The sequence below is a fragment of the Meriones unguiculatus genome, chromosome 6 (genome assembly GCF_030254825.1).
Source record: "Meriones unguiculatus strain TT.TT164.6M chromosome 6, Bangor_MerUng_6.1, whole genome shotgun sequence".
In the NCBI taxonomy this organism is placed as follows: Eukaryota; Metazoa; Chordata; class Mammalia; order Rodentia; family Muridae; genus Meriones; species Meriones unguiculatus.
The window spans coordinates 124,772,155-124,792,541 of NC_083354.1; the positions used below are offsets into that span (position 1 = coordinate 124,772,155).

The 20,387-nt window shown below is 44.1% G+C and overlaps 1 protein-coding gene across 2 annotated transcripts; it reads right to left on the minus strand.

Moving 5' to 3' along the window:
* Positions 1–950: 950 nt before the first annotated feature.
* Plekhf2 (pleckstrin homology and FYVE domain containing 2) lies at positions 951–19,955 on the minus strand. Of its 2 annotated transcripts, none has more exons than XM_060385978.1 (2): positions 19,651–19,955; positions 951–3,684 (listed from the first exon to the last, which is right to left on the minus strand). In XM_060385978.1, the coding sequence occupies exon 2, from the start codon at positions 3,668–3,670 to the stop codon at positions 2,921–2,923; it is 750 nt and encodes a 249-aa protein (XP_060241961.1). In that variant the 5' UTR covers positions 3,671–3,684; positions 19,651–19,955; the 3' UTR covers positions 951–2,920. The 2 variants fall into 2 exon arrangements, with proteins under 2 accessions (XP_060241961.1, XP_060241962.1); XM_060385979.1 differs by lacking the exon at positions 19,651–19,955 and adding an exon at positions 18,876–19,346.
* Between the last annotated feature and the right edge of the window lie 432 nt (positions 19,956–20,387).

Below are 20,387 nucleotides of genomic sequence, written 5' to 3' on the forward strand. Positions count from 1 at the left end.
GGCTACAGAGCAAGTTTGGGGGTTAGCTTGGGCCATTCTTTACCTATTTTAAAATTAGGTATTTTGGTGTTTTATTTGAGACAGAAGCTTATTTTAAAATTAGGTATTTTGGTGTTTTATTTGAGACAGAAGCTTGGCTGGTTTCCAACTCACCGTCCTGACTGGACCTACATCCAGGCTCGGACTCAAGCCCAGAACTCGTTATAAAACCTTATCAAATACACAATTTGTAAATATTTTCTTTATTTTTTTTTCACATTTCTTTCAATCCATCTTTTTCTTCTGTCATCATTTTGGAAACAATCACTTAATCCACGGTCACCAAGATTTTCTCCTGTGTTTTCTAACGACTTCCGGTTATTGATCGAAGAACACAGCTCTCCCCCGCCCCAGGACTTGCAAAGAGGGAGTCAGTGACCGTCTTCTAGGGGAATGAAGATGCATTAGACTTCATTAGGATTCTCAGGCAAATAAAACACCAGCGTATCTATGGCATGAGCTTTCCCTTCCAGTCAGTGGGTAAATTACACTTCTGAATGTGTAGCAGGTAGGCTCAGAGGACAGAAACCTTCTAGAATACACCTAAGACAAAGCTAGTGCTAGCGAGAGCTGCATTAACATCATTTGGCCTTTCTGCCCAGTTACTACTAGAAAGGACTTAACTGCAGACATTTATCTGAAGACGCACAAAACGTCAGCAGGTGTATTTAAAATGTTCAGTGCCACTTATCACAAAGAACTCACCCGCCAGAATGGCTACTATAAAGATGAAAATCAGAACAGAACAAAACAAGTGCTGGCAAAGGTGTGGAGAAAAGGAAACTGAGTAGGAATGCCAATTAGTACAGACATTACTTACACTTACAGACATTACTTACAGCCTTACACTTACATACAAATGGCACATACAGACACATGCCAAAAAACAAACAAACAAAAACCACAGGAAGTAAGCTGAAAAATGTTTATTGTAAAAACAATCAATAGAGGTTGACAACGCAAATGTTATCTCAGGACAGCTCCCCTCGGTTCCTGACTTTGCAAGACTCCTGTGTACAGCAGGCTTCCATCAGCACTTCTGATTTTTATGGTCCTTTTCATTCATGCTCTTGACTACATGTATATGTTGCTTTGAAACAAACAAAAATCCATCTAATAGTAAAACCAACCAAAACAAACAAACAAACACAAAACAGGAACAAAATCCCTCAAGTCCTAGTCCTATTGTGCTTTTCTTTCACATTTCCTATAGGGAGGGCTATATAGCTCATGTACTTTCAAAACTGAAAGTCAAAGAAAAATTAGTACTGTAACCACATAGTGAAACACCAATGAATCTTCCATTTACAAGTTACTGAATCAAACCCCAGGACATATGTAGAAAATCTGAAAAGGGAAGGAGAGAGGGAGGGAGGGGCAGAGGGGAGAGAAACAGACAGAGACAGAGGGGGAGGAGGAGTGAGCTCTGAAAAAAATGAATGACGACTTTTAGCCTGCTGGTTCCCCACATCTGAAAACCTGGTTAGTGCAGCACACCAATGGCCAGAATGTGCACAACGTGTCCAGTGCTATGCAGTGAATGGGCCTTCAGCATGATGGCTGCCTCCAAACACAAAATAACACTAGCACTTCTCAAAGCAATCTTGGCTCATGGTCACAATTTAGAAATATCAGCTACTCTTTTCCATATGTTGCAAAATTACTTCTGAGACAGACTAAACATACAATAATTTTATAAAAATAGAAATTATTTGGAGCTTTACAAACTCCAGAAAATACAACACACATGGAAATCAAGATAATTTCACAATAAACCTCACAATGCTTGCAGATTGGGAGTCTAGTCAAACTTTGATTTCTTCAGATCTGTAAGACTCCATGTTCGACTATGCTGGGTGGTAGTGGCACAGGCCTTTAATCCCAGCACTGGGGAGACAGAGGCAGATGGATTTCTGTGAGTTGAAGACCAGCCTGGTCTACAGAGCAAGTTCCAGGACAGCATAGGTTACACAGAGAAACCCCATGTCAAGAAACAAGGATTTCAAGAGATTTTTCCTTCTAGAAATACTGTAAAGCAAAAAAATTTATATGTAAAAAATGTCTTAGGAAAGTAGAAGCTAATGGACTATGCCACTTCTAGACTAGTGATGAATTTCAAATCAAATTTCCAAGAGTAGCAACTGGTTAATTTTAAACATATATGTGACCATTATAATTTGGTGCCTAGAAGATGTAAAAATATATTTACAACTATTTTATGAAAAATATGTATTCATCTAAGAGTGAAGAGACCTCTAAATTTAGTTCCTTGTAGCTGTCAAATAAATATTCTTAACTACATCCATCAATAACCCATTTACCACCTATAAGAGCACCAGCGTGTTTTAAATCAAGGAAGTAAGAAGGTAGGACTTGTGTTTGTTTACTTCATGTGACAATGCTGCCACAATAAGGCACCACTTGGTATTCAGAAGAGAGGAGTAAAGAATTTCCAAACCATGCTGTCACTGGTCTCTTAAGCATTACATAGAACGCTTGGAGAAAAGCCACTAATACTATTAATCACTTTATACTCTTGTTCCCATCATTGTGTGCTTTTAGTCTTTCCATATGGGGGGGGGAGGGGGAAATGTAGTAAAAGATTTGTTAAATAAACATCTTTTCCAACTTACAAGAAAATAATCTAGAAATAAGGAGAATAGAAAGCCAAGCCCCTATCAGTATGTCTGCAACAGTTTGTCCCCGTGAGAGAGCAGAGAGCAGAAAGCAGAGAGGCTACATTCTACAGGATACAGAGGCACAGAGGTTGAACTCTCTTCAGGAAGTCATGGCTAGAGCAAAACTGAGAGCCTGATTTTACACTTCACCCAAAGCTGATTCGCAGGTAGTCACACCCAATTAAATATTTCAACACATGTCCTCAGTCACTGCTATCATCGTCGTCGTCATCATCAGACACGTCATTTAAAGGAGACTTCAACGACTGACTGTAAGAGTCTGATCTGGCCGGCTGGCAGGTAGCCATGTCCGCAGTGGAAAGCAGGTCATAGCAGAAGTCACAAATGCGCACAGGCTTAGAAGACTGGCTGGGAAGCAGAAACCTCTTTTCCGAGCAGGGACCACAAACAACAAAACCACATTTGCGGCAATGGTGCCGCCGATTAACTGGTGTAAACTTTGCCTTCTGACAGCGCATGCACACGGTGGCCTCGGAGTCAGGGACCCAGACAGCAGCATGTTCATTACTAGGCGTCTTCCCACTTTTGGAGAGCAAATCAGTGACACACTTATTAATGTGATTCATCCACTCTGACTTCTCAGTGGCAGTGGCAGCATAAACTGCAAATGATTTAGTCGGTGTCTTAATAAGCCATCCATTCCGCAATTCCCCTTCATCTTTGATGGAATCAATGGTGACATTTTCCAAGGGAATAATATGCTGTTTGTTATATTTTTTCTTCTGGATAACAATATTGCCATATACCAGAATATCATTAAAAAGGAAAAACTGCCTTGCTTTAGGCTTCTTTCTGCACAGCTTAGTCAATACTCCTTCTCCAATAAGCACCCGTCCAGGGATGGTCAAGGGCTGACCAGCTGCTCCAAAACAGTTCTCCACGATACTTATGCGTCTAGTATTTGCTTCACTGTTTGCCAGGCGATCCACCATCTTTTGCTAATAACCTTTAGGGGAAAAAAAAGAAATTAGCATACAGAAAGTATAAATTCCTGTAAGATATCATAACAAATGCAATCTACCAAGACACTTTTCCAAAGGCAAATATCCAATATTCTTTCCCTCTAGAATAATCACTAAGCACTCTGAAGTGAAACACCTGCAGTATTTACAGTAACCAAACCTCTAGCCCGTCCACAAAGCACAGCCTTAGCTGCCCAATTGTTTATAAAGGCTGTTGAGTCTTCCTGTGTAGCGAAGGCTGGCCTAGAGCACAGTCCTCCTGCCTCTGCTTTCCAGTGCGAAACTACAGTGTGGGCCAGCACAAGTAAAAACAAGGTAATTAAAACAAGTTACTTCTGCAAAATAATAAACCAAATTCCATGAAACTCAATCTCAATGGGATTCTGGAGAATAGAATGCCTAATTAACACTTTAAAAAATGTGACAACTTTTCCCAATAAGCTGCTTCTGAGCCTAGGCCCTAATTTTCTCACCTAGATAATCCCCAAGTGTTTCCTAACATGCCTCCCTGCTTCCACTCTTCCCTTCTACATCAATCCTTAGGCAGTGATCTCTAAAATGATAATTTGACCCTGCTGTTACTTCAAATGATTCCCCTTAATCTTTAAAATACCTAACGTTTAGCATAGTTATCTGGTAGGTTTTTGTTTTTAAGATAGGGTCTCACTTCTGTAGCCCAAGCTGTCCCTGAACTTGCCATCCCCCTGTCCCAGGCTACTGAGTCCTGGAATAACAGGCATTTGTCACCACATTCAGCTATTATTGGGTTTTTGTTCTCTCTAACCTCAATATGTCATTCCCTGCCTAAAACATAGTATTTCAAGAAAACACTGTGTATATAAGTACATTTCACTGTTGTCTTCCTTACAACTTACAACTCCTGCTACCTCTTAATTATCCTTCCTTCAAGTCTTAGTTAGCATCTCTCCTAGTACACTTTCCCATGTTAGAGCAGAACAGAAACAGTAAGAGCTGCAAAAATCCATCCTCCATGTTTCTCCTGCTGTATGTTATGTCTTAGCTTCTTTTTTACCAAAAGGCTGAAATCTGTCCACTGGCTGCATGAACCCTAAAAGGCAGTGGCCATCTGATAGCCATCTTTAAATTGACATGATCTGAAGAACCAAATGTACTCAAGATAAACAAGAACAGTTTAACAATGTTAAAAAAAAAACTTACTAATTTAATGATCATAGATCTAATCTCTAACTAAGTCCCTGAATGGTGGTTCTATTTCAACCACTAACCTACTACTTCACTAATCACAAACACACTGAACAAGGTTTGAGAAGGGAACTATTTAAAGACTAACGTGGCATGATTAAGCTGTCTTCAGCTCATCAACTGATATCACTGTACCCTCCCTGGATTCCAATAACAGCTTACTTTGAGTGTGGTTAGTTCTGGGTCACTGCTGCCTTTCACAGGGAGGGGCCACTGGCATGTCTGAGGGTACTTATTCAGCAGTGAACAAGACATTACCTTGAAGGTCTTAACTAAGTGACCAGTCCTCTTTCATTCAGTTCCTCTCCCTACCCTTTCTTTGGGGGCTGGGGGGGGACTGGGTGCCACAGCTCAGTGATAGAATGTTTGCATAGCATGCACAAGGCATGAGCTCCACCTGAAGACCTAATTCAGTCCCCAGGACCCACAGGGTAGGAGGACTGACTCCCAAAGTCCCCTGACCTCCACAGGCACACCTTGTTAAGCAGGGTGTCTACATGCATGTGCATGCCCCCCCAATAAATATAAAAAGGTAAATTACATAATTAATATAATATGAAAAGTCCAACCTCATTTATAATCAAAGCAATTAAAACATCAAGATACTTTTATCAGATTGGCACATGCCTTTAATCCCAGCACTCAGGAGGCAAAGGTCTACAGAGTACGTTCCACAATAGCCAAGGCCACACAGAGGTGCCCTGTGCAGACAAGCAAATAAAATAAAATTTTTTTCTAGGGTTGGCATGGTGATGGACACCTCTAATCCTAGCACTTGTGAGGCAGAGGCAGGCAGTGAGTCCAGGACAGCCAGGGCTGTTACATAGAGAAACACTATCTAGAGTGAGGGGAACGAAAAAGAAGAAAAGAAAAAAAAAGAAAGGGAAAGAAAAGAAGAGAAAGAGGAAGAGAAAAAGAGAAGAGGAGAGGAGAAAAAAGGAAAGGAAAGGAAAGGAAAGGAAAAACTTGCTAAGATGAAATAGCTGTGACAGTGTAGTGCAATAGGTAACCCTTGTACTCTACAGAGAACACTTGTAACCACCAATGACAATCAAAAGACATTTGAGACCAATGACGGAGCACAATGGTAGCTTTGCCACCAAGCCAAACAACCTGAGTGCCATCTCAGGGCTCACACGAGCAGACTTGTGACTGTCACACACAGGCCCATCCACCCACACAAATAAATGTAATAACAAACTTGACTCAATGCATGACGGTATGTACAGAATATTCAAAATAGCACTATTTACAAAAAATAAGGTAGGATGCACCTTTAATCAAAGCCTGAGTATTCGAGAACTAAAACAAAGCAACAGAAACAAACATCAAGTGGGGAGAAGTGACTACTGCCATTTGTCACCGTCTCAAATGCAGGTCTGAAGATAACCCCGTGTTTATGTGCCGCTGATAAGTCTCTAAGCATAGCTTATCCTCAACAAGACATTTCTTTAGAGACAAAAAACACAATTTAAGTTCATCCTGAGAGGAAGTATACTACTAAAGCTACTTATAAAATTTAGAAGTACAAAAAAAATTAGAAGTACACAGAAACTAAAATTAAAAATCTAACAGTATCTACAGTGAAAACTTATCAATGAAAAGTATTAGATAAATTTTCAGACTTTACATTCAATCAAAAAGTTTTTCTCTGACATTAACTTATATGCATGAAAAAACAAGATACAAGCTATTTCCCTGCTCTTCAAGGGGAAGCAGAAAACAAGGCTAAGAGCCAAGCAATAACTAATGCTTTGAACTCTCTTCCACCCTTCCTCCCTCCCTTCCTGGTCTCAAACTTGTTATGGGGCCAGAGAGACAAGACTGCGGATCCTCCAGCCTTTATCCGGGCAGTGATGCATGCCTATAATCCTGGCACTTGGAACATTAGAACAAGGCCAGCCTAAGAACTACAAGGGAGCCTGCTTCCAAACACCAAAGGAAAAAGTCAAACAGATAAATCAAAAGTCACCCCAACTATATAGTCCAGAAAGTGGCAACGGGTCATGAGACTAGGCAAAAATGACAGTTTCACAGAGGACTGAAGATAGGGCAGACACGGTCACTTTTTAAAAACTAAACTACTTGTCCCCACTTAAACTAACTCCTGCATAATGCAAACAGGCTGCTCAATGTGGCCACTACAGGTGTGAGCAGTGCGACTCCTAACTGTTATGTCCTGACTGAAACTGCTTCAAGCCCTGGGGAGTGGCCAGACGTTCTTATGAGCCCTCAAGAAAGCATCTGATACTAGCTGATGTGAGCAGCTCTGGCACAGAGGTAAAGGTGGCCTGGAGCTAACTACTGAAGAGGGGAGCGAGGTGCTGAACACTGCGTCCATGGCTGCAGTCCCTACTTAGGGCAACCTTTCCATACGTGCGCGGTACGAGCTCCATTTTATGAGTAAACAGCCACAAAGGGGTTACATAACCAAGCCAAGACTGTCACAGCACACCAGGGCTCCAACCCAAGGTGTCTGTACTGTTATCAGTATGATTTGGTAGCATTCCACCTGGGTTGAAGGACACAAAGCTGTCACTAACCTCTGGATAACCCTACCCATCCACAATAAAGATACAGGAATATAAGCAAATGACTAAAAGGCCCTAATTTTCCTAGCCAGTCTCTCAATAATGTTTCACTGTTCAAATTCTGCAATTTATTAAGCCTGACTTTTTGTTCAGAAATCTCTCCCCCTCCCCATTTAATAATAATAACAATAATTATTCTCCTGTGCAGATGTGGACATGTACGGATGGCAGAGGACCACTCTGGAGGTCAGTTCTCTCCTTCTGCCTTTATGTGGGCTCCAGGCTAGCAGAGCAAGCACCTTTACCCACTGGCCCAGCTTGTGAGCTCTCCCCCATTCAAGAACGATGCAACCTAGACAAGTCTGAACATTATTAACCAGTACTTGGCTAGAGCAAATGAGTCCAAAGTTTGGCAGTTACACATAAATACATATTACAAGGACACAAAAACACACTCTTGTAATTCTTCTAATGGTAAGTGATACATTATTGTCTTCATTTATTTTAATATCTATGGCACCCACCTTCTGATTTTACTGCCAGGCTGTGACCTATGCTGAAAAGCGAAGGGCATGTAAAACCTAAGGCCTCTGGCTTTAGACAGATCCTTTCATTATCCTTGTTGGTCCATAGTTTCCACGTGTCTGGGATGAAAAGCAATGGACTAGAAATGGCACAGAAAACGAAAACCCTGCTTTCCCCAAGCACGTGCACGGAGTCGGGGCGCGCACAGCTACACTGGGGGGAAGGCAGTGTGCATGGGAACAGCAGTCATCCTTAGAGGCATAAACATCACTGTGACCAGCGTTACTATTGGTGACCCCGAACAATGTTTTCTTTGGTAAAATAGATCCTTTGGCTCACACCTAAGAGACTTCTCTCCAAGGCCCAAACTTTCTACCTGCTCAACTAGACACTAAGAACTCCAGGTCCTGTTGTGATGGCCAGAACGCAGGCGCACTGGGCTTACCCAAGGACACAGTCCATCACATGCCTTACTGAGGATCTTAGAGGTGAAAGGGCCACAGGGTGATCCAATCTGAATGCTGTCCGCTTTTCTTGGGAAAGAATATCACAGAATATAAAAGACTAGGAAGAAACAAATTTCTGTTCTCTGGCAGACAAGAACTGCATTTAAATTGTCCATGCACATTTTAAAGTAACATACTCAATGGGATAGGCTTACCACCTGTTAGAAACGTAATACTGGAAGAGACAAAACTAAAACACAAAGGACCCTATTTACAACTAAAAGGAGACCCATCTGTTGAGACCACTGTGCTAGTTCTTCCTGCTGAAAATCAGTACTTCTCACCTCCTCCTTACAGGTGAGTTTAAACTGAAAACACCTGTAACTTCTTTCCTTCCTTCCTTTTGAGATAGGGCTCACTACGCAGGCCTGGCTGGTGTGGAGCTCAGAGATCTGCCTGCCTCTGCCTGGAAGTTAAAGGCATAATTGTGGGCTACACCTGGCTGAATTTATTTTCTTACTCATAATCATTATTTGTGATATTAGTTCCAGTATTCAAACTCAGTAACTTACAGTAGAAAACAAAACAAAACAAACACACACCAATAAACTATGAGCCAAAAGGCCTGGTTTAAAAAGAAAAAGCAGCAGAAGCCACCTCCAATAAAACAGTCAGTAAAGTACTTCCTGTCTTTAAAATCCTGACCTTACAATAATAAGCAGGCTGGTGTATTTCCCCTCTACAAAAACTCTCATTTGCCTGAATCCACCAACACCCCTAACCCCACCCCCTGCCCAGGGCTGCAGACTGGATCAATGGCCAACGTTCTAGCACCAAGTTGTAGCCTGTAAACTAATATTTTAACCACACACTTGACTACTCATTTACACTGACCAATACTTTACATGAGAGTTACTGCTGAACTGAAACTTTACGGAGAGAACAGAAGGACAAGAACACCGGGAAGTGAACATGGGACACAGAGCGGTGCAGTATGAGCATGAGCTCACTGGCAGAGAGTCCTGCTTCAGTCTCCAGCAACCTCTGGAACAAAACAAACAAACAAGCAGAACGCTGCGGAGAATACATCCTACCTGGGCACCGGCAGATGAGAGCAAGCTACTCTCCTCCGCGCATGTAGGCCAAATTAATATTCTAAGTACATACCTACCTACCTAGAATAACCTAATACCCAGCCAGCCTAGAAAGTTACTCTGGGTAAAAGTCTAAATAAAATTATGATAATAAAACAAATACTTGAAATTTTAGCAAACCAATTTTGAGTGAATTTTACTTTTTCAATCAGCAAAAAGAGACTATGCTTCTCTGGCCTGTTCACTAGGATTTCTGCCACTTGCCAACATGCACTGCAGAAATGAGTGGTGATAAAGGAATAGGCTGACTGTAGATAAAGGAGAAAATGTGTATTTATGTTTAAACTTATCAATGCTGTATTTTACAAACGCTGAGAGAAGATGAAACCTCAAAACTTGAATCATAGGAAAACTACACTGTTAAAAAATCTCTTCTAGGTTGGGCGCAGTGGCACACACCTGTAATCCCAGCACTTCGGAAGCAGAGGCAGGTGGATCTGAGTTCAAGACCAGCCTTGTCTATAGAGTGAGTCCAGGACAGCCAAGGCTACACAGAGACACAGAGAAACCCTGTCTTGGAAAACCAGTAATGATGATGATGTTAAAACATAAACGTAAACCAAGCTTAGCAGAGCCAGGCTGGGTAACAGCTACCATCCTACACTTGGGAAGCTGAGTCAGGACTCAATGTTCCAGGACAGCCTAGACTACACGGTGGGATTACAAAAATCCCAAACAAAAATACGTTTGTTTTTGTTTTTTTTTTTTTTTTATAAGCAAACCAGTCAAATAGGCTGGGGAGTTGGTTCAGCAGTTAGAAGCACTAGTTCTTCTTTAGGACTAGGGTCCCATTCCCAGCACCTACTAAGCAGCTCATAAGTATCTATAACTCCAGACCCCAGTGATTTCAGCCTGGCATGCTTGTGGTGCATGTAAATACATGCAGGCCAAACACCAGTATATTTAAATAATGTTTTAAATTAAGTAACTTTCCTATGACTTCACAGCTCAACAAATTTGTGAAGGGGTGACAGGGACACATGTTTTTTTTCTTTATTAGTCCCTGCTGCTTCCACAACAGTTTGTCCATGTAGACCCTTAATGTATCTAGGAAAGGCCACTGCCACCCAAGCCCCCTGAAATTAACATACCCAAGAGGGTTTTATTTCACTAGTAGACCCAAATTTCGATATGGGCCTATTCCAAACAAATTGGGAAGTTCTGAAAACAAAATTATTTCCTATAACTTCATATTAACAACAGCACCTACAAAAATGCTTCATAGTATGCTTACTTTGGCAGCTCATATACTAGAAAACATATTAAAGAACTTCATATTCATGCCACCGCACAACTGAATATGAGCAAGAGTCAGAAGTCAGAGGTTTGCTCCACCGAAAGATCTGTGCAAAAGGATTTCTAAAGTTCTGACTAATTCAGAGTGTCAGTGAAAGTGGTTTCAAATAGGCTAAGTTTGATAAAGAAATAAATCATGCTATACAGAGTCATATGTATAGATTTTAGAAAAAAAGAAAAAACAACAACTTGAAAACAGAAAACAAGCACGGCACGCCAGGTTGCTGCTGGGTTGGCTGGTGTTTTCTTTTAAAGGTCTATTCAGGTGAGCTGACTATGGACCTCTAGTTTCAAGAGTCCTAAAAAAAACAAAACGAGATTAACATTCTTAACTGCAGCTATCACCTTAAAAAAAAAAAAAATTCAGGCACCCACCCAGGCCAGGAGAGGCACAAGCCAAAGGATCCTTAACCAATGCCAAAGCTTTCCGCAGCAACCCCGGGCCTCAGGAAGCCTTTCTTCCGCATCTTCACCTGTTCCTCGTTCTCTCTGTTGAGCACCAGACCGTCAGCAGCAACATGCTCTGGGCTTCCCTCCCCACCTCCACACTCAGCAGAACACATCCTGCTTGCTGAAACCTCACCAGTCCCTCAAGAGGTACTCAGGCAAAAGCCTTGCAGCCAGGCACTATTCACCTTGACTCTCCACACCACATAATAACACATACTTTATTAAAGGTTTCAGTAACATTTTGATACATATTTATTTCAAATAGATTTTCGAGTTCCTGAAAAAGTTTTTCCTACAATTACATATTCCCAATAGCACCTGCAAACTTGCTGCATTACACATGCCAGAATATACACTGAGCTGAATATGATTAGCAGTTACAAGTAGCAGCAGTGGAAAACCAACCACATCTTTACAGCTACTCTTCAAAGAAGACAGGAACGGTGCCGCACAATCAAGCGCTTCACTGGGTCCACAGATTTCAGACCAACGAGCAAATCTATCATCTAACCATATCTAATTCTGAATTCTAAACGCTGAGTGTGGAAGTTCCTATTTAAAAAAGAAGCCTCAATATGTCTTGATAATCTATGAGTGCTTCTTTCCAAAAAACACAGCTGTTTTGTCAATACAAAATGATGACACAAGTGTATTTTTACCATCGGGAGAGCTCAGATCAAAGTGCCCGAGAGCAGCCGCGCAGGATGGTAACTTAGCACTGCTGAGCAACCCTGGGAAGCTGCGGAGACCTTTCTTTAGCATCATTCAAAATACTTGTCATCTGCTCACTGCATTTATATTTGTTAAGAAAAAAGAATGAACAAGACTCAGGGAATGAAGGATTTACACTCAATTTGAATACAAAGCACAATCAGTTGCATATCATAACTAAAAATTAACAAAGCAGGGAGAGGGGGGGGAGAGAGATAGAAAATGATGTGTGGCACACATAACTGGCCATTCTAACATTTGCAAGAACAGGTGAAATTTCAAATTTCAATGGGAAATATATACAAATACAAACAAAATGAAAACAAAAACCCATTAGGTAAAGGCATAACACTCTGAAGTAAAACACACTTCTTTTTGTTTTGTTCAGCTATACGGCATTCAGATGCAGGAGAGGATGGAGGGAGTTAGCGAAGTTAGAACTGAGAAAAGGACAAGATATCTGAGCACATGCTACCTTAGTTCCCGAGACTTCCTTCTTAAACTCTGGAAGGACTAGCCTTATTTGATCTAGTCCTACTAAGATAAACATGCAAACAATGAAAGACTTTGCTTTTGAGGGAAGAGATTGAAAGCAGGATCTAAGAGCTTACTAAGCATGGGACTCATGCCAGCAAGTCCAATGTTTAGAATGCTGAAGATGGTTGGTAAGTTCCAGGTCAGTCTGGGCCATGAGTTTTAGGGCCTGAGCTGGAGTAAGGGGTGGCAGTTGGGAGTGAGGCACTGACTAACTGGATGTGGAAGAGTAAAGCCAAGGGCTGGAGCGAGTAAAGCCAAAACCAACCTCCAGCTCAGCAGTAGCGTCCATACCAAACACTGACACAGAGCATGAGGAGGGGGTGAACGGTATATAAAATGATCCTTATATTTTTAAATAATGTGGAAGCAAATAAAATCACCGATAACTGCCAATGGGTTCCAAGTAGTAAGACAGTCACTAGCCATTTGGTACAAAACTCTAGTAAACAACAAGACACTTAAAAACTAAAAACTGTGATAAAAAAGAATAAATTATAATCTTGTTTATACAAACAAGTAAATTCAGGTGTGTTTCTGTAGGAACGAGAATGATGTAAGTGATTTACAAAGAAAAAAATAGGGGTGTGGTAGGCACACCTTTAATCCAAGCACTTGGGAGTCAGATCTAGGTGGATCACTGTGAATCCGACAAACCAGCTTCCAGGACAATCAGGGTTACATAGTTAAGATCCTATCTCAAAAACAAACAGCACCCACCCACCCCCACCCAAGGAAATAGGTAAAAAAGGGGTCTGGCATTCCTGCCATTAGCTAGATACTGAGAAATAAAATCTCTGTACTTAAAGTCTAAACAGCAGAGAGGCAAAGAAGCTGCTAATCACACAAAGATGGTCTCAGGGCTAAGAGTTGAGCTGTGATAATGCTGATCACATGGACATCTAGACCCAAACCTTGAAAGAAAATAAGCAGGCTCTCCTCCAAGAGCCATTACTTCGCTGGCCTGGGGCTATGTTTCCAGTACCAGGCACAGTTTCTCTCTCACTGAACAGGCCTTAGGTCCAATTAGAGCTGCTGGTTCCCATCAAGGTATTCAGGCCACTTCTGAACCCTTAGGGTTGTTATGCCATGCTGGCTGTTGGGTTCACAGGCATCAGAGGTGTTGGTTTCTTCCCTCCCTTAGAAGCTTGCATGGTGCCTCCTGGTACCAACCTAGTAAGGGAGAAGGCCTTCAGGTCACATGCAACTCAGATCCCTCTAGATCCTGTGTTGAAATGCATGGGGTCCCTTCAGCAATAGGTACTTCTACCTCAGAAAGGCAGCCACGGGCAACAGAGCCTGTAATGTTCGAGGAGGCTCTTCAACACCGTGACCAGCAATTCAAAACATGGCTTCTTATGCCTGATGCTGGGATTTTGTTACTAACCCTTTATTAAACCAGCTTAACTCTAAATACACTCTATAAATTATTCTTATTCCCACTGATAAGTGTAGTTCTCCCCCTCATTAAAGAAACTTCTCTTTGCAACAGACTGAGACCATTCCTGAGAATCACAACCAGTCAAAATGCAGGGAAGTCTGTATGGTACCCAGTCCCAAATGACACAGCTACAATACAGTTCCTGCATCTAAGGCTCATGGATGATTGCAGAACAAAGGCTAGAAAGGCTGTAAGAGCCAGAGAAACAGGAAGCTTGCTGTGAGGTTGTATCTCCTAGAAATGTCAGAGAAGACACAACCATGAAGTCTCATCATGGCTGCGTTAAGTAAGACCTGAACTCTGGCGACACCAATGGACATGCTAAAGTGGAAGGGGAAAACTCCTGGGGTGTCAACTCTATTCAAAGAACTACAGGCAACAGAGGAATGCTGAGAGCTGAAAAAACAGCCTTTCCCCCCGTGAGCGCCACCTCATCAGTTATCCAGTACCAAGTGCTCAGCCTGAGATTATACACACCACACCGTTAATATTACACAGGCTAAGCAGTTTGCACTCATGTATTTAGAAATATGCATATATATGCATATATGTAAGAAAGAAACAGGGGCCACAAATTTGAAAACAAGGATGGTGTGAAGGAGGAAAGGAAAGGGAGGAAATTATGTAATTATGATTTTAAAATATAAAAATTATTATTTTTAAAAAATAGGTTAAAAAACTATTTGGAAAAATAGATGGTGGCATCTATGTCTACCCCAGAAAAAGAAACACTTAGACCTAGGCTTCAAGGAAAGCAAGCAAGCAGGAAGTGCAGTAGTGGAATACTAACTTAAAATAATAAGTTTTACATTAGCATACATGTGTATACTCAAGAGTGCACGTGATGTTTGTCATGGTACAAGTGCAGATTAGAGAACAATTTTCAAAAACTGTTTCTCTCTTGCTGTCAGGTTCCAAGAATAAAACATGGATCATCAGGCCTGATGGTAATAGTATTCACCTGCTTAATCTTGCTATCACAAGAGCATTAATTTCAGCAAAATAAGGAGGTGATAAACTGCAAAAGAAAGCACCAGACTGAAGCTGGGTATGGGGGTACATGCCTAAAATCCCAGCATTTGGGGAAGTGGAGGCAGGGCGATCCTCAGCTACTCAGTGACAGGCCTGGGACTTGCCCTTGGAGAGGCCCAAGTTCAGCTCTCAGCCTGGATAGCAGGCAGTTCACAATCACCCATAACTATAACTCCAGGTCCAGGGAGCCCACCATCTTCTCTAGCCCAAGCAACTGTGCCCATGTGCACACAGCCACACACAGAGAAACACAAACACACATAACCAAAAATAAAGTTAAGGGAGCTGATGAGGTGGGCTCAGTGGTTGTCAGCACTGGCTGTGCTTCCAGAGGACCTCAGGTCAATTCTAAGCACCCACGTGGCAGCTCAAGACTGTCTATAACTCCAGCTCCAGAAGATTAAATGCCCTTTCTGCTGGCCTCCGTGGACACTGGCACACACAAGATGCATAGACATACAGGTAGGCAAAACAGCCATACTACATAAAATAAAATGATAACAATTTAAAAATAATAAAGTTTTTAAAAAAATCTTAAAAAAAAAAAGAAAAAAGACAAAACCAGAGAATGTAAGACTGGAGAATTTAGATTTGAATATACAGGCAATGGGGGTCAATATTTTAAATAGGAAAATATTAATATACAGAAACAGCACACAGGATGCACTGAAGAGAATACAAAGACACAAGACTGAAAGCAAAGAAAGCAAGAGTATTACATCACCTTCCACATGAAAGTTAATCAAAGCAAAATACATTATATACATGCATGAAAACATCACTGCAAAACTCAGTCAATTAAGACATACTAATAAAAATATTTTTAAAAAGACAACCAAAGCATAAAGAACAATGGAGAACGGAAGGAAAATGGGAAAGATGCCGAAGAACGGAAGCTACAATTTAGGAACTGACAATACATGGTTGAAAAGTGAGTTGAGAAGCCTGTGAAAGTTTAAGTCAAGCTGAGGCGGACATTAGGTGTTGCAGGAAGAAGAATGGAGGACAATCGTTCAGGCTGTCCACACACTAGAACTTGTCAAACAGAGATGTCGGCATGAGCCACGAGTGGGGTCCCAAAACAGAGATTCAGTAGTCCAGAAGAGGCATTGGCTGGTAAGTGGAAAACCCAATAAAGTTACACTACTATGTGCCAGACTTTCACAGACATCCTTGTGAATCTTCACAACTTTCTGCAGCAGACTTCCTTGTCCATTTCATAAATGACTCCAGGCGAGCTTAGAGAACCAAGTGTCGTGCTCAGGAATCTAGCCAGTCAGCAGCAAAGGCCAGGACTCAGACTATCTGCTCCAGACTTCCCTGCATTCAAGGTCCTTTCTCTCTAGTGTGATCACAGCAATTATTAAAATGCCCTCTATTCTTTCCAGGTCCTCCGCAAACTGTGTCCTCACTAGCATGTGCTTTACAGATTGACTGAGGAGCCCAGAATGGCGATGCACTCCTGTAACTCTCCCGCTAAGGAAGCAGACGCCTAAGTGGAGACTTTGAGGTCACCCGGCACTTAACAAGACACTCTTCCAAACAACAACAAAAATAATCACATTTGGGGGAAAGGACTATTAGAAACAGGGAGACTGGGAGCCTAAGGCTAGCCTTAACTACATGCGGTATTGGAGGTCAGCCTAGGCTACAGGAGACCTTGCCTCAGAAAACAGAAGACAGACTCAGGTGAGAACATGAAATTAATCCAAAATTACTGACAAAATTACACAGCACCTTTAGCTAGAAAAGTTTTACAAGTTAAATTAGCACTGCAAAAGCACAGCCAGGCATGGTGGCAGTCAGAGGAAAAGGACAGGCAGATTTCTGAGGCCAGCTCTGGTTTACAAAGTGAGTTCCAGGACAGCCAGGACTACACAGAAAAACCTTGTCTCAAAGGAAAGAAAAGAAAAAGAATTCTTATTTATAACTGGCCTGAGGACTGCTATAAGCAAAACGCTTGAATGCAAAGCTGAGTTCCAAAGATAAACATCCATAGAAAATCAGGTTTTATTCAATTTTCATTGAGCACTGCACTCTGAAATAAAAACAAAACTACAACAGAATGTGTTTAATTAAATGGCCTATATACAAACATAACCTTCTCATTTCCTAGGCATTAATATTTGCATCAATGGCAAAAAAAATTCAATCACACTTTAAAGCAGTGATTTGCACTCTTTTGTCCATCCACAGCTTCTCTCCTCACAATTACTATGATTCCACTTATCTGCTTCAAAATTTCATAACTATCCAAATCTGTATCCGCATGTCAAAATTCTGTTACCAAAGTTAATTATTTTTAAAGAAATCACTAAAAAGGAAGAGTTCCACCACCTAATCTGTGGACTGAATCGTAAGGAGATGACAGAGCCGCTTAACTATCCCCTGGAAACTGCAGGAAGTTCATGAAGCTTACTGGCACGCAGCCCTTTCAAACTTTCCCTGAGCGCTCTCTTCTCAGCGTGCTGGAGAGGGACTTCACTTGATGCCTGCTGTCAAGGGCCTACCACCAGACTTATGCAATCCTTCCAAGGATGCCATGAGGGAAGTGGGCTGAATCTGAGGAGAAAGAGGAAGCAGGGCAGCAGAGCGGGCAGAAAAGCTTTCAGGAGAACAGGTTTTAGAGGTGGTTTTGGTTTTGTGTGGGTTTGCGTCAAGTTCTCACTAGTCACCCCAGATCAAACTCTCTTCCCCGTCTCAGTGCTCCAAGCTTGTAAGGAGAAAAAGCTCAGTAGCATACCCTCGCATCATCAGCTCTGGAGGAGACACTTACACTGAAAACCTACATTCAAATCAGAAGGGTTAAGTGATGAAAAGAAGCTGGGCAGAGAATGCCCCCACAGCGGGGAGTTATGTTATGCTCTAGAAAAAGATGAGATGGTTTCTGAAGCCATCAGACTTCAGTTAAATGTCAGTTTGACTGTTAGACTCGTTAAATCAGTCAAGTAACTCCTTTTTAACAAATAATTCTTGGTCAAAAAAACACACATACGCACACAATGGAACTGACCTGACGATGAAGCAAAATTTTTTAAAAATCTGTTTTTTAAGAACTAAGTTCCAGGACCGAGCCAAGGCTACACAGAAAATTCTGTCTTAAAAAGGGGCGGCAAGATGACTGCATGAACTGAGGTACCCGGGCCAGGCCTGACAGACAGCCTCAGCTCTTTCCCTGGAGCTCAGCCACGTGCCATGTGCCCACACAAATGCACACACAATAAATAAAATTAAAAACTGACAGAGGGCCAGAAGGTGGCTCAGAAAAGTGAGGCTCTGGCCCCCGAACCTGACAACCGAAGTTCGAGCCTCACAGGTCACATGGTGGACTGAAGAAACTGTACATCTGTCTTCTGACCTCTCCCTGCCCGGTCCGTGTGGCCCCTCCCACGCAAATGAGTGAGTGTTCTCTAAAAAAAATTAAATAGTAAAGAAGCGAAATCCTCCATGACATGTTTGAGGGCTTTCACGCTGGTAAGAGCCTTCTCAGCCCATCCAACATAATTTTAAAGCCGTCTTTATTTTTTTTAAAAAAGATATTTACTGGGTTAATTCTGTACAACAGTTTCATGGGGAAAGGGGGGGCGCGATTATATGTGCTTTCCAAATAAGGAACTTAATATCATCCACTTCTCCCTGCTATCATGACCCGGGGTGATTAAAAATAGCCTTTGTTAATTCTGAATTAACCTGACCCCCCTCCCCCGCCCCAACTCTCTGCCCTGAAGCTCCAAGGGTACAGACGAAGATTAAGGCTCAAAACCCACGGACCTTTAAGGAACCAAAAGGAAAAGGAAGAAGAAAAAGACTGAAACCTCAAGATCACTTCACCTTACTCTGTTTTGTCATGGCTGGCTGTTTTGGAGAGGGCTGGGGCTGTTTTCTGACAGACTCACGCTGAGGCCCAGGCTGGCCTCGAACTCGCCGCCAAGATGCTCCCTCCCCGGCCTGGCGGAGAGCTGGAGCCAGCACCCTGGGCTACTTCCCTTCAGTCTTCCGACTCAAGGCTTCGGCCGAAAAGTTCCCGTCTAAACGCTTCTTTAACGAGTCTCTTAGGCAACGTAATAAAACACGACAAAGAAGGCATTTGGCGATTTAATGTCCCTGGGAGTGTGCACGGCTGCCTAGGTGTGTGCAACCTCAGTCCCGCCCGCCTCCGCGGACCCTCGCACAGCCTCCTGCTAGAGCCCGGGAGCACGCGAGGCGGCGGCTCCCTCGGCCTGTAACTGACACTTCGAGAGAGAGAGAAAACACCTCAGCAAAAGACCGTGAAACTTTTTAACGCGCTCCGAACGCCGCGCGCGCCGCTCCTCCCCGCGGAGCCCATTTCCGCCGTGCGGCCGCGGGACGCCGCAAACTTTTCCCGGCCGCCGCCCGCGCCCCGGCCCCGGCGGCCCGGGGCGGCCCCGGCCCCGAGGGGAGCCGCCCCGAGCGCCCCGTTTCCCACAGACCCCAACATGGCGTCGGCCGCCGCCGCCCGCGCCAACCCCCTCCCCGCGCCGCCGCCGCCGCCCGCCGGGGCCCGCAAAGTTTCGCTTCCTCCTCCTCCTCCTCCTCCTTCCCCGGCCCGCCGCCGCCCGGCGCGCCCGACCCCCGCCGCTCCTACCCGGCCGGGCGCGGGCGGCGCCGCCGAGGGTGCGACTCCTCCTCCTCCTCGTCGTCGCCAGCAGCTCCGGGCGCGAACTCGGCCCGTTCCCCCCGCTCCAGCCTCGCAGGGTGCGTGGGGGGCCCCGCGAGGCCGGCGCGGCCCGGACGCGGCCCGGACGCGGCGGGCGCAGCCGCTCGCAGGTGACCGGCTCCGGTGGAACCCGACAACGGCCGCCGCGGCTGGCTTCCCTCCTGCGCGCGCACCGGCGCGCCCCCGCCCCAGCGCCCGGCGCAGGCTCCGGCGCGCCCGCCCGGCCCTTTCTTCCCGGTTCCCTCGCCCCGCCCACCGCCTCGCCCCGCCCCTCCAGCCCCGCGCGACACGCTCGGGGGCGGGGTTAGGGCGGAGGCCACACCCACCTAGGCCCTTCCCCGGGAGGAGCTGCGGCGCGCGCTCCTCTGCGCGGAAGCCTGCCTCCCGCCCGCCGCGGCAAGCCCGGGTCGCCTAGCGCGGCCGCTTTCCCGACTCGGTGAGGGTCCTTAGACCGTCCGCCGAGTTCTCTGCAAGAATGGACGGAAGCCGCCCCCACGCCTCCCGAAGGAACAGGAAAGAAGGCTGCAAACGCGCGCGCCCGCCCCGCCCGGCTCGGCTATGCCGCGAGCACCTGCCGGCGCCTGCTCCCCGGCGCCTGCCTCCTGCGTCCGCCGCACGTCCCGGTGTAACCTTGAGCCTTCCAACCCCGCTCTTCCCAGAACTTC

Coding starts and splice junctions, on each gene's coding strand:
- Plekhf2 (XM_060385978.1), bottom strand. CDS start 3,670: ATGGTGGATCGCCTGGCAAACAGTGAAGCAAATACTAGACGCATAAGT.